The sequence below is a fragment of the Lynx canadensis genome, chromosome E1 (genome assembly GCF_007474595.2).
Source record: "Lynx canadensis isolate LIC74 chromosome E1, mLynCan4.pri.v2, whole genome shotgun sequence".
Lineage (NCBI taxonomy): Eukaryota > Metazoa > Chordata > Mammalia > Carnivora > Felidae > Lynx > Lynx canadensis.
Genome location: NC_044316.2, coordinates 17,289,354 through 17,314,953, shown reverse-complemented (window position 1 = coordinate 17,314,953; position 25,600 = coordinate 17,289,354). Strand labels below are relative to the sequence as shown.

General features: G+C 50.1%; 1 protein-coding gene, 1 long non-coding RNA gene and 1 pseudogene across 2 annotated transcripts; 2 read left to right on the top strand and 1 right to left on the bottom strand.

The window, feature by feature from the left end:
• The first annotated feature begins 5,194 nt into the window (after positions 1-5,194).
• Positions 5,195-5,794, top strand: LOC115501365 (annotated as a pseudogene).
• A 4,373-nt stretch (positions 5,795-10,167) lies between these two features.
• Positions 10,168-12,126, bottom strand: LOC115501589. Its single transcript, XR_003964850.1, has 3 exons — positions 11,844-12,126; positions 11,584-11,722; positions 10,168-10,379 (listed from the first exon to the last, which is right to left on the bottom strand). It is a non-coding gene; the product is annotated as an uncharacterized LOC115501589 (long non-coding RNA).
• Positions 12,127-12,292: 166 nt separating this feature from the next.
• On the top strand, positions 12,293-25,368 carry PIPOX (pipecolic acid and sarcosine oxidase). Its single transcript, XM_030296413.1, is given in 13 exon segments — positions 12,293-12,438; positions 13,661-13,809; positions 21,099-21,199; positions 21,202-21,311; positions 21,588-21,770; positions 22,758-22,910; positions 23,296-23,341; positions 23,344-23,465; positions 24,046-24,067; positions 24,070-24,120; positions 24,733-24,746; positions 24,748-24,783; positions 24,785-25,368. Coding segments are annotated over 13 exon segments (1,293 nt in total). The 5' UTR covers positions 12,293-12,324; the 3' UTR covers positions 24,977-25,368.
• The last annotated feature ends 232 nt before the right edge of the window (positions 25,369-25,600 follow it).

The window sequence follows — 25,600 nt, the reverse complement described above, 5'->3', positions numbered from 1 at the left end:
CATTTGGGAAGATTTGACTTAGTATGTGTTAAAATGAAGATACAAAACAATCTGATTAAAAGTGACTTTTAAAGGTCTTGCTGCTTTGGGGATCACTGAAGCCATCCCTTGGTTAACTGCTGAGTCCCTTAGGTGCTCTGCCAGGACTGGTGGAATTGGTCCCGACCAGCATTTCTCAGAGACCAGAAAGCATCACGGATTTAGGAGACCCGCAAGAGAAGGCGTTATTGCAAAAATGTGCACACCAGTATCTACGGAACCACAGCCCGCTCCCAGCAGGGATGCTTCAATCTCAGACACTGGTTCGGTTAATGACAACAAAGCCTTGGATCTCTGTGGTCCTTTGGGAATCTTGTACCTTTTATTTTGTTCCCACTCTCTTCTCTCAGTCTCTGCCACTCTCTTTCCCTGGCCCAGACCCTAGAAGATAGCAAATTCTGCTCAGGGAAGAGTAGAAACCCAGAGGTTACAAAGACCACCTTTCTTCCATCTTGTGTCAGAGCCCCTGAAACAAACTACGATTTCACTACTTTTCCTCTCTCTACATGAGCGAAAAGTATTTATTTTCCACGTGGCCTTAAAAACTGGATCTTTTCCTTATTCTCTCTCTCTCCCCTCCTCATACACACACACACACACACACACACACACACACACGTGCACACACCCTCTCTGTTCCACTAATATCAGCCTTTTCTAGATCACTTCCCTTTCTCTTCCTGAGAAGCTGCCCCCTCCCTTCCATCAATGCTCCAGGGGGCTTTTAGTTTTCTTTTATTCTCAGCTCTCTATCAATCAAGGGGAGGGGGGAACACTTTATCTGAACCCTTAGTGAGCAACAGCAGCAACCAGCAGCTGCCAGGGCAGTGGGAACTTCATTTCCGGCGCTGACGTTTATAAATGTGGCACAGAATACCAGTAGGGACTGAAATAAATCAAACAGCTTCTCCAGAGGTCCCTAGGGGCTGCTTTAGAATTTCTTCCCATTGGGGGTCATGTTCCTTCTCTTTCTTTGCAGGGGAGGGGTAGGGAATGCTGTGATTTGCAGCATGGAATGAGCCACCTCCTTGCCCTTCTTCAGAGAAGCACTGAGCCTGGGACGCAGGATGCTCTGGGATGAGAGCATTGGACCTGTCTCTGGATGGGGAGAAAGGCTTGGGGCCTGAAGTCCTGGGTGGGGGTTGGGATGCTGCCTCTGTCACCTACTAGCTACCAGTTTCCTTGTCTGCAAAATGGGGGTAAAAATGCCTTCCCTGCCTACCTCGCGGGGCTGTTGTGAAGGTTGAATATCTATAAAGTGGGCGCCATGAAACTTTTGATAAGCTTATGCAATGTGGCGAGGGGTTATTATTGAGGGGCAATGACAAGGACCAGGGTTGTCCAGGAAGCCTTTTGGATGGGTTCCAGGCAGACCTTCCCCAGCCCATTCCACAAACCTTGGCTTTTTCCCTTCGTTCCAGAATTCTGGGCAAGGAGCTCTGATAGTCTGTTCCAAACACAGCTGGACTCCTCCCAAAATGTTTTCTAAGCCTTCTTTCTTCTGCTCCTCTAAGTACTAAGAAAATAAAGGTGGACAAGTATGAGAGCGGTAGAGAGAGAGGGAGAAAGGCAGAGAGAGGGAGAGAGGGGTGGGGGTTGGAGAGACACGGAGAGAGGGAGAGAGAGACAGAGAGAGGGCTGCCAAGAACGAGGCAGGAAGAAGGAACAGTTGGCTGATGCCAAGCTACTGTGAGCTCGGCATGGATCCTTCCAAAGTTCTGTATGAGAACCCTGCTCAGAGATGGGACCCAGCGTGGGCTCTACAATCTCACCCCTTTGATGCTCCCTAAATTCCAGATGCTGCCTACCACCTTTCACCTGTTCCCTGGCCTTTCTGTGGATTTTGATCCTACCCCGGCCAAACGCTGATTGCGGTTGGGAGCTTCGATGCAAGCAGGATGCTGACAATGCCCTGAGCCCCCTCAGGACAGCAATTACCTGTACAGCATTTTCTTCTAAGCCTTTTTCTGTAACAAGATTCCACCCAGCTTCACTCCCCAGAGGCAACTTGTGTTGCCAGTTTCTCGCTGTACTTAGAGAGAGAAACTGATTTTCTTTAAATATTTGTTCAACATTTGATTTAAAGAGGTTAGGTACTACAAAGAAGAAGGATGAACAGAGGACCACGTTTCTCTATTGTTCTGAGCAATGCAGCCCTGATAGGCAATTGCATGCTTCATTCTTTAAAACAAAAGCTTGTTCGTAAGCAGGACCCACTTTCAGCTGAAGGCCTTTAACTTTGGAGGTCATAGCCTACACCTGTATCTTATGAAAATAGTCCTCCTTTCAAACAAGTATGGGGATTCCCTTGAAGCCACCTGGGCCCCAAAATTCTATCTTATTCCGATTCATGATGATGCTTTAGGGTCACATGTATACCGGCCCTTCAGCCAAAGTCTGGCTGGTTCACCCCTAAATCTGGTTCTCTGGTAGCTGTTATGAAATTCTCACTCTTGCTGCCCTCTGGGGGAGGTAGTCCCTCTTTGTATCCGAGGAGGAGGGAACAGGGGAGTGTAAATGGAGGAGGAACTGGAGAGCCGATATATGTTGGGTACCAGTAATTTGATTACAACTGAGGTTGGAAACCTGGTAATGTGAGGCTGAATTATTTGGACTGACTATCCCAGTGAAATCAACTAAAAGGGCTAGATAAGATATCAAAAATATCTTAAAAGCTCCAATGGGTTGATAAAATACCAAGGAATTAAGAGGCCAACATGGAAGAGAAAACCAAAGCACTTTCCCCTGAAAGAGCATCTGTCAATCCTAGTAAATCTGAACTTTCATTTTGATCACCTGGGAGAGTGAGTGGGTTAGAAACCCATGCTCAGTGTCTCCACGTGGTGGGGAATCTCCTAGAGCATCTTCCCCTCAATCCACTGAGACCCCAAAGGACTCCTGCATGATCCAGAGGACCTCAGACCAGGCACTCCATTTAGATAGCTTGGGACTGGTGGTGCCCCTTGTATCTGATGGAAGTAAGCACAATCTTCTCCAGAGGAAAGCCCCTTTGTATTCTGAGTATTCCTATCTATTTGGAAGAACATGTAATAAATTAATGTATAATAAGCAATAATTTGTTCAAATGCAGTTACCAGAACATGGTTAAAGATAGACAAGCTTAGAAGAAAATAAGGTTTCATGTTTCTTGTAGAGACAAGAGATAAATGAAAAATACCTGAGAAGACTTCACACGTTAGACCGATCGGACATGGACTATAGAACAACCATGCTTATTGTGGTCAGAGAAATAAAGGACAAGCTTGAAAATATTTACATGGAATAAAAAATTACACAAGGGAACAAAATAGACTTTAAAAAACCCAAATATAAATTCTAAGCGAAAATTAAAAAAAATAGTAACTGCAGTTAAAATCCAACGCATTAATTTAAAAGCGGCCACGATGCAGTAGAACAGAGAATTAGCAAAGTGGAGGATAATAGTGAGAAGTTACCCAGCATGCAGTGTGGAGAGACAAAAAGGGGAGTGGGATGGAGAAGACAGTAGATACAGTGGCCAGAGGCCTAGTATATGTTTAATTAGCATCCCAGAAGAACAGAAAAGAACAAATAGGGGAGAGGCAAATATTTGAGAAGAGATAATGGCTGGGCGCTTTCCAGAACTGATGGAAGCCACTTGTCCACAGATTCAAGAGGCCAGTGAATCCCAAGCATGAATATCCTGTCTAAATCAGCAGCCATAGGAGAGAGGAGGGAGGTATACAGCTCTGTGATGTCTTTCCGACCCCAGTGGGCTTACACGTTCCATAAAATACTCGATTAGGAAAAAGAGGACTAAGGCTCCCACTAAGAAGCAGAGCTTTGTGGCTTTGGTGCCTGAGATTCCCTGCTCCCTTAGGCTCCCCTCCCCCTTCTACTGCCTCGAGGCCTCTCCCCCAGGCAGGTCCTGGCAGCCTACTATTTCTCTGCAAAGTCCCTCCCTCATACCCCTCTGTCTTGATTTCAAGGACAGGAAGGAGGCCCAAGGCAGAAACAGAAAAAAAGAGTAGAATAAGAACCTGAGAGAAAAGCCGAGTAAGGGAGATGAGTCTTACAGACATTAAGACTCAGGATTTGGGCCAGACTGGCTTTGGAGGCCAGCCTGGAGGCAACTAGTGGGAGATGGGGAGCGAAGATGATATAGGAGTTGCTATCTAGAATTTCCCTCCCCTTCCCTTTCCTCCTTTCCCTCAGGCTTCCCTCCGATTCTCTGCCTCCATCGACCTTACGTTTGGCAGGATAGTGTTGGGGGGACCCGAGCTCCACATTCCCTAATGCACAGCAACATCAGGCTGCCCAGGTAGGAGAGGGAAAGACCATAGCTCCTTGAAAACGGGGGAATATTAGAGCACTGAATCCCTGGAGCTGGTCTTCCTGCGTGCTAGTGAATTTGGGTTGCTATTTGTCACGTTAAACCAGCCCAATCCATGTGAAGGCCACCTGACTCTTCCTGCCCCCATTTCTCACTGCAAATTCCAATCCCAGGGTGTCCCGAGAGCCAGGCTATGAAGCATGGTAAAGCCATGGAAGAGTCCCTCCAGAAAAGGGAGGAGAGGCTCCTGACAGATGTCTCACATGTTGTTTCCGTCCTAAACGCACCCTCACCGCCAAGGGGCAGAACGGGGACGCCAATTCTCAGCACTCTTTGATTTGCTATTTTCCCCTAACGTCTACTAAGTTTTAGTGGGACCTCTCCAAAAGCACAGTGCTGGATGTACACCCATGCAGACATGCACAGGTATCAAGATGCCTCCTTAGGGAACACCTCGGTATGTCTCAGAGCACCAGCGTCAGATGGGTGTGCAGATGTGCACACATATTTGTGTATAGCTGGGATAGCAAGACTTCGAAACAAGATTGAGAAGATTCCAGTACCTGGGGCGCCTGGGTGGCTCAGTTGGTTAAGCGTCCCACTCTTCATCTCGGCTCAGGTCAGGATCTCACAGTTCGTGAGTCTGAGCCCCACTTCGGGCTCTGCACTGAGGGTGCAGAGCTTGCTTGGGATTTCCTCTCTCCTTCCCTGTCTCTCTGCCCCTCCCCAGCTCTCTCCCTCTCTCAAAATAAATAAAATTAAAAAAAAAAAAAAGAGAGAGACGATCCGAGGATTTGCTTTTTGTCTGACATCTTAGCGAGGCTGCAGGGGTGATGGGTACTCTCTAAGCTTCTCAGTGCTGCCCAAGGACGACAAGAAAAAGATGCTGGAAAGTTGTCCAAAAAAGACAAAGACCCAGTGAGCGAATCTGGGGGCAAGGCCAGAAAGGAGAAGTGGTCCAAAGGCATAGTTCAGGACAAGCTCAATAACCTGATCTCATTTGACAAATGACATATACAAACTCTAAGGAAGTTCCCACCTATAAGCTTGTAGCTCCAGCTGTTGTCTCTGAGAGACTGAAGACTCAGGGGGGCGGGGGTGCTGGTCCCTGGCCAGGGTTGCCCTTCAGGAGCTCCTTGGTAAAGGACTCGTTTTTTTATTAATGTTTATTTTTGAGAGAGAGAGTGTGCATGCATGTGCAAGAGTGGGGTGGGGGGCAGAGAGGGAGGGAGACAGAGGATCCGAAGCAGGCTCTGAGCTGTCAGCACAGAGCCCAACGCAGGGCTCGAGTTCATGAACCATAAGATCGTGACCTGAGCCGAAGTTGGATGCTTAACCGACTGAGCCACCCAGGCGTCCCTGGTTTCAAAGCCCAGAGCTCAAGTCACTTACACCAGAAACAGCAAGGGTGGAGATGTGCCAGCTGCTGGTGAAGATTCATGAACAGATCCTGCCAACTGTCCACTTTGGAAAATAAAACTTTATTAAGTAAAAGAATAAAGAAGATTCCAGTGTTCATCTTCAGAGAAGTTTTCCCTTAGGACAATGACAATGCTTCTTTTCCCTCATTTAAAAAAAAAATTTTTTTTAACATTTATTTATTTTTGAGACAAAGAGAGACAGAGCATGAACAGGGGAGGGGCAGAGAGAGAGGGAGACACAGAATCGGAAGCAGGCTCCAGGCTCTGAGCGGTCAGCACAGAGCCCAACGCGGGGCTCGAACTCACGGACCGTGAGATCATGACCTGAGCCGAAGTCAGATGCCTAACCGACCGAGCCACCCAGGCGCTCCTCTTTCCCCTCATTTTTACTGCATTTCCCTTTGTCCTAGTGGGGTCCGAGGTGGATGCTTCCTTCCCAAGCTAAGTAGTGATTTAGTTTTTTACTCACAGGACTTTCTTCCTTACCCGGAGACTGCGTAGCAATGGGATGCTTGTATCTTGGGGATGCAGAGTTGACTGTAATATCTGCCAGTTGACAAATGCAAACACAAAAGGATGGCAGGAAGGAGAAGCCAGGGTCTCTGGTGTTGTATCCCCTCTACCTACAGGCCTGAAGATGGGCTCTGTCAGCCTTTGATAAACCTCTCCAGGCCAGCCTTGATGAGACCTCCCCACCCCGAACACCCAATACCAGATGGCTGGAGAGCCGCGCAAGTCCGGGTGCCTATGGCAGCCAGAAAAACCTACCATACTTTCAGCAAACGTGTATGGGTGCCGGGGTGCCGGGGTGGCTCAGTCGGTTAAGCCTCCGACTTCGGCTCAGGTCATGATCTTGTGGTTCATGAATTCGAGCCCCATGTCGGGCTCTGTGCTGACAGCTTGGAGCCCGGAGCCCGCTTCAGATTCTGTCTCCGTCTCTCTCTGCCCCTCCCCCACGTGCTCATGCTTGCTCTCTCTCTCTCTCTCTCTCTCTCAAAAATAAACATTAAAAAAAAATATGCATGGGTGTCTTCTCTGTCCTAAATGCTTTCTCCGTGCACGGAATACTCTGCGGCCATCAGGAATAATGTTCCGGCTCCATCTGACTCATGTGGGAGCCACGATACAGGAAATGGAAACAGCAAGGTGCTGTGTAGTGTGCTACTTCTGAAGTTAAAAAAAAAAAAAAAAAAAAAAAGAACGTGCAGTTTCTTTCTTTTTTTTTTAATTTTTTTTTTTAACATTTATTTATTTTTGAGACAGAGAGAGACAGAGCATGAACAGGGGAGGGGCAGAGAGAGAGGGAGACACAGAATCTGAAACAGGCTCCAGGCTCTGAGCTGTCAGCACAGAGCCTGATGCGGGGCTCGAACTCACGGACCGCGAGATCATGACCTGAGCCGAAGTCGGACGCTTAACCGACCGAGCCACCCAGGCGCCCCAAGAACGTGCAGTTTAAATGTGTTTGCACACCCATCGAAAGTCTCAGTACTGCATGGGATGAAGAGAACAGAGTGGCTGAAGGTAGGGTGGTGAGGAGACGCCCTCTTCGCAGTGTTCTCTGCTGAACAGTGTAACCGTTGTTCGGTATGTGTGTATTACCTGTGGAAAATGACAATCAAAAGCAGACCCCTTCCCCTTCGGGAGCTTCGGGGGAAAGGCAGACATGCAAACAATTACAACATACTTGGCTCATTGTTATCACGGAGACTAGACAGAGAAGGGAGTATAGGAGAGAGGACGTCCAAGTTGGCTTGGGGGTGTCGGAGAATTTGGAGCGATCATGGCGAATGCTGGAAGCTCTGTCAGCTCAGCCTTGCCAGGCCCCGAAGAGCACAGTGAGAAGGGACCCGTGCTAGAGCTGCGGGAGCCAGCAGAGGCCAGAACGCAAAGTGCCTTGTGTGCCAAGAGATTTTATCGTAATAGGAAATGGGTGGCTGTTACAGAATTTTCAGTAGGGGACTGGCCTGTTCAACTTGCTGTTTAGAGAGAAGACTCTGGCGGGAGCATGGAGGGCTAGATTAAGAGGGGCAAGGTGGGGTGCCAGGAGCCGGGGGATGAGGTTAATGCAAGAATCTAGGTGAGTGAAGGCAGATGGTTGACCTGGGGCAAAGGGATCGGGGAAGGGGGGTAGCGATGGGGAGTCAAACCGGAGACATGCAACGGGGCCACAGTGTGTATGGTGACCACGTACAGATCCAGTTCTGCGGCTCCTGGTTTTCTCACTCTGGCATCTTCTGCACATTCAGGGCCCCGGACACCCCTGGCAGCTGGCAGGATGGGTCCGGAGGGGCCACTTCCCGGTCTGCCTGCCTGCCTCCTTGCCCCAGGCTCCGGCTCCTTGGCAAAGAGGGGCAGAGGAAAGAGAACAGAAGATTCTCCCTCACCATCCAACTCCTAGGTCTCTCTTATTTATTCCATGCTCTCTCCCGATTCAGGTCCTCTCATTATTTTGAGCTGTGCAGCCTGCTGCTTCCCTGGCTGGGCTCTCCCTCCCCCGTCTGCGAAGTGTCAATCAAGCCATCAGATGAGCAGTTCAGCCTCACATCCTCGGTGGCTCTGCCCCAGGACACGAGCCGCAATTGCTGACACACAGCCGGGCGTGGGGTAGGGCTGCCGGCTCTTTCTTTAATAGTCTTCCGATCCAAAATGGGTGTTAAAATGGAATTTGAGGGGATCTCTTCTCTCCGCCTGCCCCTGTCAGGACAGCCGCAAGGACGGGGCAACCCTGAGAGAGAAGGGGAAGACTTCAGAAGCCGATTTCCTTTTCATTTCAAGGTTGGGCCACGGCCAGTGTCTGCTTTCGGAGGAGCTGTTTGAAATTCTTAACAAGAAGCGGATGCTTGCGTCCAGGAATCCAGGGCAGCCTTGTGAAGTGACGGTGGGGGAATGGAATTGTCATTTTATTTCTGAAGGGATAGTACGTTAAACAAAGGAGAGGTGGGACACAGAGCCGCTTTGTAGCTTCCCCGGAGAACGAACAATAAGAGCCAGTTGGGGAAGGGGGGTGGGGGTGGGGAGCAGGAAGAACTGAGATTCGAACAAAGAAAGAACTTCCCCCAGCCCTGGAACCAGTGACCGAGGAGATCTGAGGAATCTGCTTCCCCGGGGGATTCCTTCCTCTCCTTTTACAAATTGTGAATGGAAGCTCAATTTTGATAGGATGTGGAAACTAATGAGCATTAATCTCAATTACTATGCCGAATTCTCTTTAGATCTTTGATAACACGCACACACATAACTCCTGGTTGCGATCCGAGTGTGTTTGTGCTCCGTTCTTTTTCTTAGGATGATTTCATACATACGCACGTTTCGATGTAGCCCACAGTCCTCAGCTTGTCATTTTGAATTGCTCCATAGTATTCCGTTGTGTCAACCCGCCAGATTTGCTCAGATATTCCCTGTGGCTGGGTTGTCTCCAATTTTCTATATTGTAAGAGCATGGCTATGAATGTCTTCATACAGATGTCTTTTTCTTCCCTTGGATATTTCCTTGGGGTATAGTTCCCCAAGTCAGATTTCTAGGTTGGAGGGTTTGAACCATTCTACTGTCCCTGCACGCTGCCCCGCACTCTCCCGAAGGCCCAGACAATCTGAGTTGCCACCCTATTCTCTCCCCTTCCCCACGGCACTGACAACATCAGATTTTGTCATTGTTACTTATTGTTGCTCATTTAATAGGCACATAATCGTACCTTGAAGTTAATAAATTCCTATCTCTTTCATTGCTAGTGAGGCTGGGCACACTTCCATGGGAGGATTTATTGTCTGCTTCTCCTTGTGTGTAGACGGTTCATCTCCTCTGACACCTTATCAAGAGAAATCTGGGGACTGACCTTATATATTTGTATCAAGTCTTTACATACTTAAATAGTACACTTTTTCCAGTTGTGTCTACCATTAAGGGAGCCGTCCAACTGTGAGGAGGGTTGGGGTTGGGGGTGAGGGTGGAATTGAGATGACTTTTGGATTCTAGAGTGTTTTTTTTTTTCCAGAAGAAAAAAAAGAGCCAGTCATATGGTACCCCTCTTCCGGACCCCCATTTTCCTAGTAAAGGAGGGGCTGGGCTGAGAGGACAGCCGGTTGCCAAGGCCACTCTGGGGCATCATTTGCTGGGGGCGGGAGCAACCTGGGATCACATGATCTCCTGGTCCAGTGTTTTTTCCCACTCACAGTATGGACGTGAAAGAAACAGCAAACTGTTATTTATGTATGTACGTATGTTTATTTATTTTGAGAGAGAGAGAGAGAGAGCTCTTGTGCACAGGGGAGGGGCAGAGGGAGAGGGAGAGAGAGAATCCCAAGCAGGCTCTGTGCTGCCAGCATGGAGCTCAATGCGGGGCTCCGTTTCAGGAACCGTGAGACCACGACCTGAGCTAAAATCCAGAGTCTGACACTTAACCGACTGAGCCTCCCAGGTGCCCTGAAACAGCAAACTATTTAAATCAGAATCATCATTATGAGTTCTGACCAATCCCCAGTACAGCACAGCGGTTAAAGGAACAGGATCCGGAGCAGATGACCCTAGGTTCACATCTCGGTGCTTATGTTTACCAGGCGTGTGGCTTCGGGTGAGTCGTAACCTCCATAAGCCGTAATGTCTTTGGCTGTAAAAGGGGTGTTTCAATCATGGCTGCATAAAAAGCTACCCCAAAACTTAGTGGCTAAAACAACAACTGTTTTATTCTATCTCACGATTTTGTAGGTCAGGAATTCAGATGGGGCTTGGCCGGGTGATTCTCTTTCATATGTCATTAGTTGGGTCACTCAGCGGTATTGAGCTGGCGGCTGGGCTGGGCTGGGGGAGGGGGACATTCAAGATGGCTTCGCTCTTTTTTTTTTTCTTAACATTTATTTATTTTTGAGAGAGAGAGCGTGAGTCGGGGGTGGGGGCAGAGAGGGAGGGAGACACAGAATCTGAAGCAGGCTCCAGGCTCTGAGCTGTCAGCACACAGCCTGACGCGGGGCTCAAACCCAGGAACTGTGAGATCCTGAGCTGAAGTCGGACGCTTAACCGGCTGAGCCACACAGGTGCCCCAAGATGGCTTCACTCTTATGTCTGGCTCCCCTGCAGTCTCGGGGCCTCCCCGCAGGGTCTTTCCCGCAGGGCGGTTGGACCTCTAACATGGTGGCTCAGAGCTCCAAGAGGGAGTCTCCAGGACAAGAAGAAAAAGCGCTCGGTGTCTTATTAAGGCCTGGGCTAGAAAGTGTCCCGGTGTCATTTCTGCCTTACTCTATTGGTCACACAGTCACAGAGCCTCTGATGGGAGGAGTGACCATGAATTTGGGACCGTCTTTAATGTGCCCAAAGTGGGGATAAACACGTGTCCACGTGTCCTTCTAAGGCTGCAAGGGTTAAACAAGGAGATGCGTGCAGAGGCCGATTTACCGTGAAGCTAATGACACTTCAACCACGGGGCTCCTTAACTGGATGGTCTCTTCCTAGTCCTGGCATCTAATTTTGTATTCATGATTTTTCTTTTCTCTTCCTCTTCTTTCTTCCTTCCTTCCCTCCCTTCCCTTGCCTTCCTTCCTTCTATTATTTTTGAGAGAGAGAGAGAGAGCAGGGGAGGGGCAGAAAGAGAGGGGGACAGAGGATCAGAAGTGGGCTCTGTGCTGACAGCAGAGAGCCTGATGCGGGGACGGAACTCACAAACTTTGAGATCATGACCTGAGTCAAAGTCAGACACTTAATCAACTGAGCCCCCCAGGCGCCCCTCTTTTCTTTTTCTTAAAGAAGACCCCCAAATTGTATAAGAACCAGGCCCTACAAATCCTAGCTCTGTCCTGAATACATGTAAAAGTACTTACTTAGCACACTGCCTGGCACAGAGGGCGCATTCCCTACAGGGCCTTCCATGCCCCGGGCTGGTGCCTGGTCCCCTCTCTGTGCCTCAGGACAAAGCTCCACCTCTCTGTCTTTTCCATTTGTTCCGGATAATTTCTTCTCCTTTGTAAAAAGTGAAAGTAAGACATGCTGAGAATAATTTCATAATCACAAAACTGCCCTCCCGTTTTGTTTCCTGCGTCTACCCCCCGACCTTGCACCCCACCGGGGAGGTGGGTCTTACCCTGGGCAGAGTGCCAAGTTCTTAGCTTGGCCCTCTAGAATCTCCAAAGGAAATCAGGCGGGAGGGAGGGAAGCCAGCAGGGGGAGGCAGCATTCCTGGTGCCCAGCTCGGTCTAGGAGGCATTGAAATTCCAGGGCCGAAGTCCCGAGACAAAGATCATAATGAGACAGGAAGGTGGCATGGGAAGGAGCCATTTGCATGACAATAATTGAGCCAAGAATAGAAAGCTAGAGGGATACAAGGGTGAGGCTGGCAGCTGAGCTGGGCTAAACCTCAGATCAGACTACCCAGCTCCACTCTGCAGGAGAGGTGGGGACTGAGCCCTATGCCAGGTTTTGCGGGGAGGGAGGGGTGGGGAGAAGGATGCAGCCCAGGGGATTGTGGGAATGCTGGCCAGGCTGGACTTTGCCCTACTCCTCCTCCTTCAGCCCAGAGGCTTCTTTGTGTGCGGGCTTTGTGGCTGTAGGACTAAGTGGGCATTATGGCTGCTCAGAAAGATCTCTGTGATGCCATTGTGATCGGGGCAGGCATCCAGGGCTGCTTCACGGCATACCATCTGGCCAAACACAGGAAGAGGGTCATCCTGCTGGAGCAGGTACTATGTTCCCCCTGCACTCCTGACCTTAGGGACGGTCCCTCTCTCCTCCCCTAGAGAGAAGTTTCCAGAGCCAGCAGACTTTGGAGTGAGGTCTGATCGTCAAATTCTGTGCAGTTTGCGGCTTTGCTGCCTAGTGTATTTCGTGACAACGCAAAGAAACTTCCACTGTCCCTAAGACCCACACTGGGTTTCCAGGCTCATTGCCTCCTTTTACTGCCTCCCGGTTCCTGCCCTTGACGGAGAAGTGTCCGAGGCCCTGTTCTCTTCCTTCTTGCCAGTCAGTTTCTTCTGTGCCTTTTAAAATGGTTGATCCGGCCCGGAAAAATAATCAGTTCTGCTTTGGGTAACCTTAAGTAAAAATAATTTTGCCCAGAGGCAAAAGCTGATTTGTCAGCCTAAGAGGTAGGATTCTTCCCTGGGTATTCCTGGCCTCTCACGCTGGAACCCAGCAGAAGCTTCTGTTGCTTTCTGTCACCTCTGGTTGATGGCAGCCTTATTGTTTGATACACAGGCAGGACGACTTAGGTCTTATTTTTCCCTGTGGAAAAGGTGACCCCACGCAGGGCAGTGTACCCTGACCACGGCACATGTGGGTGGGCCCTGTGAGTCTCCAGGGTCCTTCCCCGGGCAGGTCCACCCAGCCCACCTTCCAGACTCCTCTATCCTCCCATCCTCTCTACAGCTATCCAGATGAGTTTTGATTTACCCTTCTTGGTAAATGAGCTAGATTGGTTAGAAACCTTTTTCAACTTCTCTATCAGTTTTCTCAAAGCCTGAGGGATTCCTGATTTAACCTTGCAGGAAACTCTCCATCCTCTGCTAAATCCCAAGGTGGCTCCCTTGTCCCGAGTGATCTGAAGCCACAGAGAAATAGCATCTGCTTCCTTGTCCATAAGACGAAGGGGGCTAGACTGGAATGATCTCAAAGGTTCTTTGTAGTTCTGTTTCTCTAGGAGACTAGGTGGGGTGGGGTTGCAGCAAGATGACCAAAGGCTAACTAACGAAGGGACTTTGGGATGTGAATAATGTTAGCAAAAGGGAAGCTGAGTTGGTGCTACTGAAAACTTCCGTGCCGATGGCTAAATCAGTAACTTGGTCGTGAAGGGAGACTGAATGGAAAGATCTGAACGTGACGACCTGGCTCCAGGGGGTGGGGATGAGGGGCGGGCAGCGTAAGGGGTAACAGCTTCGGCTGTCTCTCTTGTTTTCCCGTCTCCAGTTCTTTCTACCGCACTCCCGAGGAAGCTCCCATGGGCAGAGCCGGATAATCAGAAGGGCATATCCTGAAGACTTCTACACCCAGATGATGGATGAGTGCTACCAGATATGGGCTCAGCTGGAGCATGAGGCTGGGACCCAATTACACAGGTTTGGGTGTGGGTGGGAGAACTCCTTGAATTGTGGGGCCCAGTGTCTGGGGGTGCTTGGAGTCTGTGAGGGGGCACCGCCATCAACACTTGAAATGTGGTGCAGGGACACAGGGCCCAGGGGAGTGCCAGACACGTGGAAGTATTGTGCCCACTGTCATGACGATTGCCCCACGGGGCCAGCTGGCTCCTGCCTCACTCTGAGCTCCAGGACTGGGGTCAGACACGTGTTCGAGGCTGGCAGAGGTTGTACTGGGAAGACTGCTGAAAAGGCACTGGGAGCAGATCTCCAGAGCTGGCTCCATGGAGCCATCTGAGACTCTTTTAGGGCAGAGATTGAAATCAAGGAGGAGGCTGCTGTCTTGATTTTTTTTTTTAATGTTTATTTTTTTCTGAGAGAGAGAGAGAGAAAAAGCACTAGTGGGGGAAGGGCAAAAAAAGGGGGAACAGAGGATCTGAAGCGGGCTCAGTGCTAACAGCAGTGAGCCCCACGCGGGGCTGGAACTCACGAACCGTGAACTGCGAGATCATGACCTGAGCCGAAGTTGAATGCTCAACCGACTGAACCACCCAGGGACCCCTGTCTGGATTCTTTATATTCCTGCTAATATCATAGCCCTTCATGCTGGGTCCTCATCCCCAGAGTGACCCCTGTAATCCATGCATTCTCTCTGAATGCCTCTTCCTATAGGCCTCCTCTTCAGGCCCCGTTGCTTGCTGGAGATCTCGATTGTTCCCGTGGCTCTCTAACCCTTAAGACACTGTTGCTCCCCCACCCAACCTCCACTGACCTTTCAAACACCCACGGGGAGGAAGGCAGACAACCCATCATGCGCAGAGAACTTGAACCCCCCACCCCACGTCCCCTCCCACCTTCTCTGTGGCTCTTAACTGAACTTTCTACAAAACCACGGCTCTATCCTACAGGGTGGCAGTTATTTTAATGGCCAGGAACCAAGAGGTTACTGTTCTGTTGCAAAAACACCATTAACTTAAGAACAAAGTGAAATCCATTATGCAAATACGGCTAGGACAGCTAATTACAGATTTATTCCAGAGGCAGCTAATGCACCCAGCACCCAAATAAAGGAGCATGTCTTGCTGAGGGGTGGCCTGGCAAAGGGACCCCTCTCTGTCAGCCATCTGTGAATACTGCTGAATGTCTGGTAGTAAAAGAAGTACCAAGGCCATGGAGGGATCACTTCTTCCCAGCAGACACGGAGGCACGGAGAGTGATGTTACGAGAGAGTCTGGAACCTTTCAGAGGGAACATGGTTCTGGAGACAGGCTTGGACTTGACTTTGTGCTCTACCTCTTACGGACTGCGTGACATTGGAAAAATTTCTATACCTCTCTGTGCCTCATTTTTTCCGCACAGGGCTTCGTGGGGATGAAACGAGACTCTTAGGAAGTACTTGGCATAGCGCCTAGCACCTTCTGATAAGTGGCAGCTCCTACGACCTCTTCCGGGTCAGCGATACCCTGTCTGCATTGCACAAGGCAGGAAGAAGGGCAGGAGGAGACACGTGGGGCGTAGCAACCACGGACAAACTGCTGCTGGAGAGAGGGAAAGGAACCGCTGGGTAGGAGAGTCTCATAATCTCACAATCCTTTCCTTGGCAGGAATCTGGAAGGGCTTTGGGACCAGGCCGACCTGCTCTACACGTCAGCTCCGACACATTTAGCTATATGGTTTGCAGCAAGCCGTTTAACTCTACGAGACTCAGTTTTCTCATCTGTAAAGTAGGGGTATCTATTTCATGGGGCTGCTGTGAGGATATGTATGTGAAGGGCTTAGAGTAGTACCTGACAAGTCCCTCGTCATCATTGACACCATCATCACCTATTTAATGCTTGTGATAAGAAACTAAGGCTGTTTTAAAAGGACTCAACACGGGTTAACTCATTTGTTTCTCCCCGCAGCCCTTTGAGAGATTTGTTACTGAGCAGTCAGGGTCCTATTAGTGCAAATCACAGGATTACTATACTCCTAGTTAGTCTAGAATAGGGCTTGGCGAACTTTTCCCGGAAATGGCCACATAGTATTTTAGGCTCTGCAGACCATATGGTCTCTGTTGTAACTATTCAGCTCTGCCAATTACCCAACTCCTGCCATTGTAGTGTGAAAGCAGCCACAGATGATATGTAAATAACTGAGTGTGGCTGGGTGCCAATAAAACTTTATTCACGGACGCTGACATTTCATATTCTTCTCATGTCATGAAATGTTCTTTTTTTTTTTTTTTTTTTTTTAATCAACCACCAAAAAAACACAAAAATCATCTTGGCTTGTGTGACAAACAAAAACAGGTGGTAGACCTGATCTGGTTCCCGGGTCATGGTCTGCTGGCCCCTGGCTTAGCAGATACCGCAGACTGGTTACTTTGTCCATCCCCTCTGTCCCAATAAATTCATGTCTAAATCATCCCGGGTGGAAAGACTACTAATGTTTATTTAAAGATAGGGACAGGGGCGCCTGGGCAGCTCAGTCGGTTGAGTGTCCCACTTCGGCTCAGGTCATGATCTCGCGGTCCGTGAGTTCGAGCCCCGCGTCGGGCTCTGTGCTGACAGCTCAGTACCTGGAGCCTACTTTGGATTCTGTGTCTCCCTCTCTCTCTGCCCCTACCCGCCCCCTTTTTCTCTCTCTCTCAAAAATAAATAAACATTAAAAAAATTAAAGACAGGTACATATTGGGGCACCTGGGTGGCTCAGTTGGCTGAGCTTCTGACTTCGGCTCAGGTCATGATCTCATGGTTCACGAGTTCGAGCCCCACGTCGGGCTCACTGCTGTCAGGGCAGAGCCTGCTTCAGATCCTCTGTCTCCCTTGCTGTCTGTCCCTCCCCCACTTGCACGCATGTGCGTGTGCACGCACTCTCTCTCAAAAATAAATAAAAACGTTAAAAAAAAAAAGACAGGGACGTAAGATAGCCCCTCTTAAAAGACCACTCTGATGCCTAGAATCCCCAGTTATGAAAAAGAAAGAGTACAATGAATGTGCTTTGGAAAACCTTCCGAGTTCTACAGAGTGCTAGGTGTGTTGCTATTATTATTTGAATCATTATCACGTCCTTTCTTGTGGCTAATCTGATTGACTTGGGCAGGCTAATTTCTTTGGTTCTTTTCTTTAGGAACACAGCACAGATACTTCCCGTTCCAATTCTTTTCGCTTTTATTCTTAATTCTGATTTTCTACAATGACGCATCATCTCTGGGGTTCTTATTCTCCGAGGTTCTTCCCGGAGAACCAGCACAACATCATGATCTAACCGACAGATACAGATGTATTTACTTAAGGCCACCGCACAATGATTAAAAAAGCAAACAAACAAACCACCAAACATCTTCAGGAGTTGCCGGTGAAGGTGGTTGTCCGATTCTTTTCATTCTGTTCTGCCTCTTCCTGTGACAGTGGCATACTAAACATGGGTGGGCTCAGGATATTTGCATATATTCTGGGTACAGACAATGACACAGGTGCCGGATCACAAGGTCCGAGTCTTTTGTGACGGGTACAGCCAGGACGCTGATACCACCAGCAAATCCCAGCTCTGGGGCCCAGCTCTTGCTTGCCCCGCCTTCTCCCTTTGAGTCCTAATATCTAGCTCCTGACCCAGGTTGCCCCTGCTTAGCTGACAATATCAGACAAGATCACAGCCGTAGGCAGTACAGCTGCTGGCAGAACCTGGTGGCCCCCTCCGCAGCTGCTGCTTCCTGTGTCTGTGAAGTGCCTGGCTTGTCAGCCACATCCCCTCCCTGGAGCAGAGTCTTTGTTAACCAATTCCACCTCGGCCCACTGAGCGGAAGATGAAACGCCAAGAGCTCCTCCAAAACCAACAAAGACAGCAGCCATTACCGAGTCCCCTCCCCAAGGTGACTCTGGGAGCTGGCTTGCCGTGCACTTTAAACCCCCGAGAGGAGAAAACGGGAGCCTGGGATGGGAGGTGGCTGACGCGGGGTGAGCTGCCTGCCCCTCCCGATTCCTGTGGGCTCCATCCGGCGCCCTGGCCTCCTATAGGAATGGATGGAAATCCCCTATCACCCGCTCCTTACATCGTGTCCGAGGCTTTAGTCGGCCAGAGGAGTCAACAAGGCCCTTGGGAGGATTCTTCGATTACCTCTTCCTAGTGCTGGATCCGGCTGGGGTTGGAGGAAGACGCCCGTTCACACCACACGCTCTGCGCTCAGCTGACCGCGTACTGGGAGCTGGGAGCTGCAGTCCTTCCAGGGTTCCCTGACAACCCAGCCTCGCTTCAAGGTGCTCTCTTTCTAGGCCAGCCCTGACCAGGCATTTCCTGGACAATTTTTTTTTTTTCCCTTGCGACGGCCTTGTCTCCTCTCATTCCTCCCCTCCCCTAACTTTGTAGCCTAGGTCTGAGCAGAAAGAGAGCACAGGGAGACCCAGAGCACAGGGGTGAGAAATTGATGCAGAACTAGCCGGTCTGTTTATTGGGATCTAGGAAAAGCCATTAAGAAAATAAGCATTTAAATGATTTTCAATCCGCCCATGGAAGTCATCTATCTTCATACTGGGGGGAAAAGGCCCGTTCTCTGATCCCGGTTTTGACTGACTGATTTCCAATTCTCTAAGCATTTCCCACAGGAGCCTCTCACCTATCTCCCATAATGACAGGCCTTTGCATTTCCAGGCAGTGTTTTACATTTATTTCCGATTTGCTCATAATGGTCAAAAATCTCTCTCCAATCGGAGGCATTTCTCCAGCCGTGCGCGGTTTCCCTCAGGCCAAATAGCTCAGCTGTGATCCACGGAAAATGAGAATTTCCCAAACGCATCTTCGGACCAGGGGAGGGTCCAGCATCACAAATTCAGATGGAAAATTTCCCACTGTTAGATCAATATCTGGGCTAAGAAATAAATGCCACAGGGGCAGAGAGCTGGAGCAAAATGATTACAATTGGCACAATTACACTCACCGGCGGAATCAGCTCACTGATTACTCCTAGGGACGGGAGCGCCCGCTTCATCCACCGCAGGATGGCTTGGGAATTAGAACATCACTCAGCGTTTCATAATTCGACTGATTTGCCCGTTGTCTTGGCATGAGTTTGTTTTCCCCATACAGTACATTCCTGTAAGAGGGGTTCTTATTTCAAGGGAAGAAAGAGGGAAGAAAGGGAGGGAGGGTGGGAGACAGGAAGGGAGGAAAGAAAGTGACTGAGTCTCCGAGTCTACGGGGAGAGACCGAGAGACGGAGGTTGCTCTGTTGCAGGCAGGGGTTGGAATACGTTGCTCTGAAATTTCTGAGCCAGGGATCTGACATTGTAACCGCGGAGGTGAGGGTTCAGCCAGGTCTTTCCCAGAATTCTCCCCAGCCACAGCCCCAGAGGGTAGAAAGGGCTCAAGAACATATCCTTGCATGACTTCTGAATTATCCTCTCCACTGAGAAGTCTACCAGGCAAGTTTTCATTCCCTGAGAACCCATCTGAAGTCCTTTTGGGGGCCACGGGGAAAGGACCCGGCTGACGAGTGGGGATTCGACAGCATCTTTCCTCTGCTAAGCTTTGAAGAGGCAGAGGCTCTCACTGCTTTCTCACCAGTGGTGGATGCCGGGTAGGCGGGGGCCGTGGCCAATGGATTGGCCACGCTGCGCGGCTCTGTGTACTGACACCGGCCCTGGGGCCTGCTGTGTCCCTACCCCCTCCCAATCTTCTCTTTAATCCCCCCAACCAGATAATGTGGGATTTGGAAGCATGTAATATCCATGAGACTCCATTATAGGCTATTACGAGCTTTATACACAGTACCTGGGGGATGTACCAGGCTGATGCTGGTCACTGCGGCTGCTGAAAGCGAGAAGGGACTACAGCAACAGTCCCGAGGTCCAAAGTGACCCTTCTATGGTTTAGATCAGTTTCCACCAAAAGGGAGCTCTGGTCTCTTGTGACAGAGAGACAGGAAAGTATTCAGGAGAAGCAGATTTCACTCCCCCAGAGAGTAAGAAGCATAAAAGGACGTATAGGGAGAGACAAAACCATAAAGTCACTGAATTAATTGCTGGAACCCTAAGAGACCATCTACTGGTGTTTCTGCAGGAGGGTGCTATTGGCACTGGGGTAGGATCTTCCTGAGCATTGCAGGTTTAGCGTCCCCGGCCCCTGCCCACTAAATGTGAGTGGCAACGCCTAGGCACTGTGATGACTAAATAAATGGCCCATGCCATTCACATGCCCTAGGGTCGGGCGGTACCACCCTGGGGTGGCACCACCGATGGTCCAACAGGCACGTGTTCCAGGGGAACGTGGGGCCTGGAAGAGTGTAACAAGAGCAAGGTCCCGGGGATGTCCCAGGACGGAACCCAGAGCCAGGTGTCCCGATTTAGGATCCTTTCCACAAGACAGGCAGCCCCCAAGGAGGAACCAAGCACAGGCCAGCACAGCAGGGGACAATACGTCATATGACAAGAAAAGGGACAAAGGAAAAGAAACAGCAGGGGGTGGCGTGGGGGCAAAGAGACTAGAGATCGGGGGCACGTGGGTGGCTCAGTGGGGTTAAGCATCTGACTCTTGATTTCAGCTCAGGTCATGACCTCACGGTGTGTGAGTTTGACCCCCGAGCTGGGCTCTGTGCTGACAGCACTAAGCCTGCTTGGGATTCTCTCTCCCTGGCTCTCTGCCCTCCCCCCCCCCCACTCTCAATCTCTCTCTCAAAACAAATAAATAAACTTAAAAAGAATACAGATCACAATAGTGAATGGATCAAAGGAGGGAGGAAGAGGAAGAAACACCTTTCCAGGTGAGGATTTCAGATGTCTGCCCTATGGAAGGACAAGCAAACCAACAGTGAGAGCCCAGGGTAGACTTAGGAATGGGCTGGCAGCCCGCTCAAGAATACTGACCGCGACCCTAACAACAGCAATGAGATGACTTTACCCGTTCTTTTTATTGTTAATTTTTAAAATCTTTTTAAGTAAGCTCCACGCCCAGTGTGGGGCTTGAACCTACGTTCCGGACATCAAGAGCTGTGTGCTCTGCTGACTGAGCCAGCCAGGCGCCCCTGACTTTACCAGTTCTTTGAACAGGAGGCTGAGACCTCCTTGATGGGACCCTTGCTGAAGAATGAGACAGAAGGGCCCAGGACCTGACTCATACCCTCACCCATGGGCCTTTTTTTCTTTTTCTTTTCCTTTCTTTCTTTCTTTACGTTTCTTTCTTTTCTTTCCTTTCTTCTTCTTTCTTTCTTTCTTTTCTTCTTTCTCTTGTTCTTTCTCTTTCTTTTTCTTTCTTTCTCTTATCTTCTTTCTTTCTTTCTTTCTTTCTTTCTTTTTACAGGCAGACGGGGGCTACTGCTGCTGGGAATGAAGGAAATTCAGAATTAAAAACGATCCAGGCTACTTTGTCTAGGCGGGGCGTGGAGCACCAGTGCCTTTCAGCTAGGAGCTGAAACAACGTTTCCCCAATGTTCTTTGGCTAGGGGAGAAGTGGGGGGTCTTGGACAAGTCCGGAGGAGTTCTCTATGCAGACAAGGCCCTCAGAGCCCTGCAGGTAGTGTGTGCGGCTTTTGGGGCAACGCAGCCCCTGTGGTGGTTCCAATCTGCCGTCTCCCAATCACCTAGGCCGGATGAGGGCCTTTGCCCTGCTGGCTTCATTCTCGACCTTTTGGGCAGGGCGGTCTTATATGCCCTGCTAGGCCTGGTCTTTATGGGACAGGGGTCTGGAGTCGGAGCCCTCTCTTCCGCCCTAAGTGAAGGACTTTGTTCACCAGGGTGAACCACATAACTATGTAACTAACTTGCCCTTCCCCGCTGCCTCCCTTTTTAGGATGCAATTCGACATCTGGGAGGCCTAGTGTGTGATGGAGAGAAGGTGATGGAGATAAAACCGGGGTTCCCAGTCACGGTGAAAAGTACGGCCGGGAGCTACCAAGCCAAGAGCTTGGTCATCACAGCAGGCCCTTGGACCAACCAGCTCCTCCGTCCCCTGGGAATAGAGCTGCCTCTGCAGGTAAGGGGAGCTGGAAGCCTGAGCATTGGTGCTTAAGAGAAGAAACCTTGGAGTCAGACGGACTCAGGTCTGAGTCCTAGGTCTGCTACTTGCTACCAGATGACCTTGGGCAAATTAGGATACCTCATGAGCCTCAGTTTTATAACCTGTCAAATGGGGATATGACTGTTGGAGAACTAAATTATGTAATAAATATGAAGCCCTTAGGAAATGGCTTGACCTGTATAAGTGTTCAATAAATCTGAGGTATTATTATCTCCAGAGAGAGAGAGGGGAGGAGAGAGCGAGAGGAGAGAGAGAGAGAGAGAGAGAGGAAGTATGGCGGGTGTAATAAATATTAAAAAACAAGACTGGAAGAAGAGACAGATGCAGAGATCTTTGTACCTCATATCAAAATGTAACGTGGGGAGCCTGAGTGGCTCAGTTGGTTGAGCCTCCGACTTTGACTCAGGTTGTGATCTCACGGTTCGTGACTTTGAGCCCCATATCGGGCTCTCTGCTGTCAGCACAGATCCTGCTTCAAATCTCCGCCCCCCTCTCTCTCTCTGCCCACTCCCACTGGTTCTCTCTCTCTCTCTCTTTCAAAATCAATAAATAAACTTAAAAAAAATGGAACATGTCAATGACGTGAGAATTGGGTGAAACAACGATGGATGAGTTAAGAGGGGGCACCCAGCTTGTATTCAGAGCTACAGGACCCCAGAAGAACTGTTCTTTATAGAGTTTCAGGGGCTCCCTTCCCCTTTTTTTTAATGCTATTTATTTTTGAGAGGACAAGAGAGCGTGCGTGGGGGAGGGGCAGAGAAATCAGGAGACACTGAATTCGAAGCAGGCGCCAAGCTGTCGGCAAAAGCCCGAGGCGGGGCTTGAACCCATGAATCGTGAGATCATGACCTGAGGTGAAAGTCGGACCTTAACCGACTGAGCCATCCAGGCGCCCCCATGGCTTTCCCCCTTTATCTCCCCACTTCCTCTCTCTGCTTCAAGACCCTGCGAATCAATGTGTGTTACTGGCGAGAGAAGGTTCCCGGAAGCTACGGTGTGTCCCAGGCCTTTCCTTGCTTCCTAGGCCTGGGCCTCAGCCCGGCTCCCCACCACATCTACGGGCTGCCCTCCGGAGAATACCCAGGGCTGATGAAGGTGAGTGGAAAGGCCCAGAGAAGGCTGGCAGGGGCCCATGCAGATTTGGGCCAGCTGCTCTAAGGTCCTTTTCAACAGATCCCTCAGAACCCCCCTCCCTTTCGGGGAGCAGAAGGAGCAGGAGAAGAATACTTCACCATTCCCTATTTGCAGCACAAGACCCCCAGCTGTCCTGAGGCGGCAAAGGGAGCCCTTCCTTTGCAAACACAGGGTTGGAGGGGAAGGAACAGCTAAGGCAACCTCGAGTGCAGCACACACAGCATCGGTCAGGACTGGGGAGGCTGGGATGATGGATGGGGGCCCTCTGTGAGAGCTGCCCCCTGGGCTGTGGGGTGTGCAGGAAGGCCGGCCCTCGCAGCTCCAACACGCTCTGATTGGGAGCTAGGTCTGCTATCAACACGGCAACAATGTAGATCCTGAGGAGCGGGACTGCCGGAAGCATCTCAGACTTCACAAGACGTCCAGATCCTGGGCCGCTTTGTCAGAGATCACTTACCTGACCTAGAGCCCAAGCCTGCCCTTTTGGAGCCCTGCTGTACACGGTTAAGGGGTGGGGCGGGGGGCAGGCCCCTCTCACAGCCCCGGAGAACAGGGGAAGGAGACAGAACTCAGCACTGCTCAGGCTCACATCTAATTGACCCCTGACATGATATGTGACTTGAAACAAATGAGCTTATTTCCGTGGGTCGGATTCACCTCTACCGGAGAGGCCCCGCTAGAGGTTATTCATATTCCTTTTCATTAGCACACGAGGGCTGATGCCTGGCTGCCCCTCGCTATGTTTCCCGAAGAGCTCTAAAAGATTTTTTGGCAAGATGTTCTAGTTGAACAGGCCCTTAGGGACGAAGAGAAGAGACAGATGTCACCAGGGCCTGAGGCATCTTGGCTAAAGTTAGTTTACACGCATTAAACTGAGCACCTACTGTGTTCATAGCTCTGTCTGAGAAGAGAGGCAGATGGACAAATGAGAAAGACTGTCGCACCCGGAGGGGGCACTGGCATGCAGAACACATCCTTGTGCCCCGTTCCCATTTTTTCTGGAAAGCAATCCAGCCTGGTCCCCTCCCTCCCTTGCCTGCGGCTCTTCCTCTTCTTTCTATCCTCAGAGGACACAGGTGTGATCGTTTCTTTCTAGAACACCCCTGATGAGCACTTCATTCTGATCGACACCCAAAGTATGACAACGTTGTCATCGGTGCTGGATTCTCTGGTGAGCCTGAGCAGGGAAGACGTGCCTTAAAGCTGACCTATCTCCGTACCAGGCAGAATGTTGTTTTTCTTTTCTTTCTTTTTTTTTTTTTTTTTAAATTTTTTTTTTTCCACGGTTATTTATTTTTGGGACAGAGAGAGACAGAGCATGAACGGGGGAGGGGCAGAGAGAGAGGGAGACACAGAATCGGAAACAGGCTCCAGGCTCTGAGCCATCAGCCCAGAGCCCGACGCGGGGCTCGAACTCACGGACCGTGAGATCGTGACTGGCTGAAGTTGGACGCTTAACCGACTGCGCCACCCAGGCGCCCCTCTTTCTTTTTTTTTTTTAATGTTTATTTATTTATTTTGAGAGAGAGAGAGAGAGCTCAAGCAGGGCAGGGGCAGGGAAAATGGTGTTTTTCTGCGCTCTTGGGCCGGCCAAAGTCTAGACTCGACTGTAAAAAGGTGCCGGGTGGTGCAATCAGAGGAGAAAGGATAGCTCTGGTGGGAGGCAGTTTTTGGGATGCGGACCAAGAAGAGAGGTGGCCTTATTTGGGGACAGGGTAGCGGACATGCAGGACCCCAGCCGCTGTCTCTGAGGAGGCTTGACAACCTGCTCTCCTTTCCCTAGGACATGGATTCAAACCTCTCCCCTGTTGTGGGGAAGATCCTGTATGAATTCAAGCATGAAATTAACGCCATCGTATGACTTGACACCTTTTAGAATGAGCCGCTTCCCCGGCCTGGGCAAAAGCCCACCTCGACCCCTGGACAGCGCCTCCTTTTTGTACACTGGAGCCGGGAATAAAGCCTCTGGCTGTAACATGCCCTCGTGTTCTCCCGCCTCTCTTGAGCCCCCTGTCAACGCCGCATGATTGAATCGACCTTCTCCTCCCTGGCCAGCTCTCCAGTCCTCACTACTTTTTTGCTTCCGGAAGGTCAACCAGATATTCCACAATCACAGAGTAGCAAGGACCTTTGAGATGGCTGTCTCAATAAGGAGACGCGTAAGGAGTGGCTCACGGGGACCAAGCAGTGTGTGAAATTCTCTTCGCTGAGGCATTTGATAAACCTGGGGTGGATGTGACTACGCTGCCCAGGAGAGGGCAAACAGAACGACGTGTAGACCGTGCTGCCCTTGGAGTTCCTTTTCCGAAAGCGGAGCCACCCTCCATCACAAACGCCCATAAAATCTGGCTCACCTTGGGTGCACAATAATGTTTGTTGGAAAAAATGTGTTGAGCAAACAAATAAATAAAAAGCTGCATTGCACTTAAGTCTGCGGTGGGCTGTATTTTCCATGCGACCTTATTTCTCAGAGACTTTAATTGTCTAACTCAGCACCCCCAGAGTCCATTATCCCAGGAATCCTTGGGGTCTTTATCCTCTCAGGGCACCAGCGCCCTCTCTCCCCTGGATTCTTTGTCTGGTTCTCGTCCTCTCTCTGGTTCTGCGAAGACGCTTAGCTCCCCAGTCTCTCATTAGGGTGTATTGTCAGG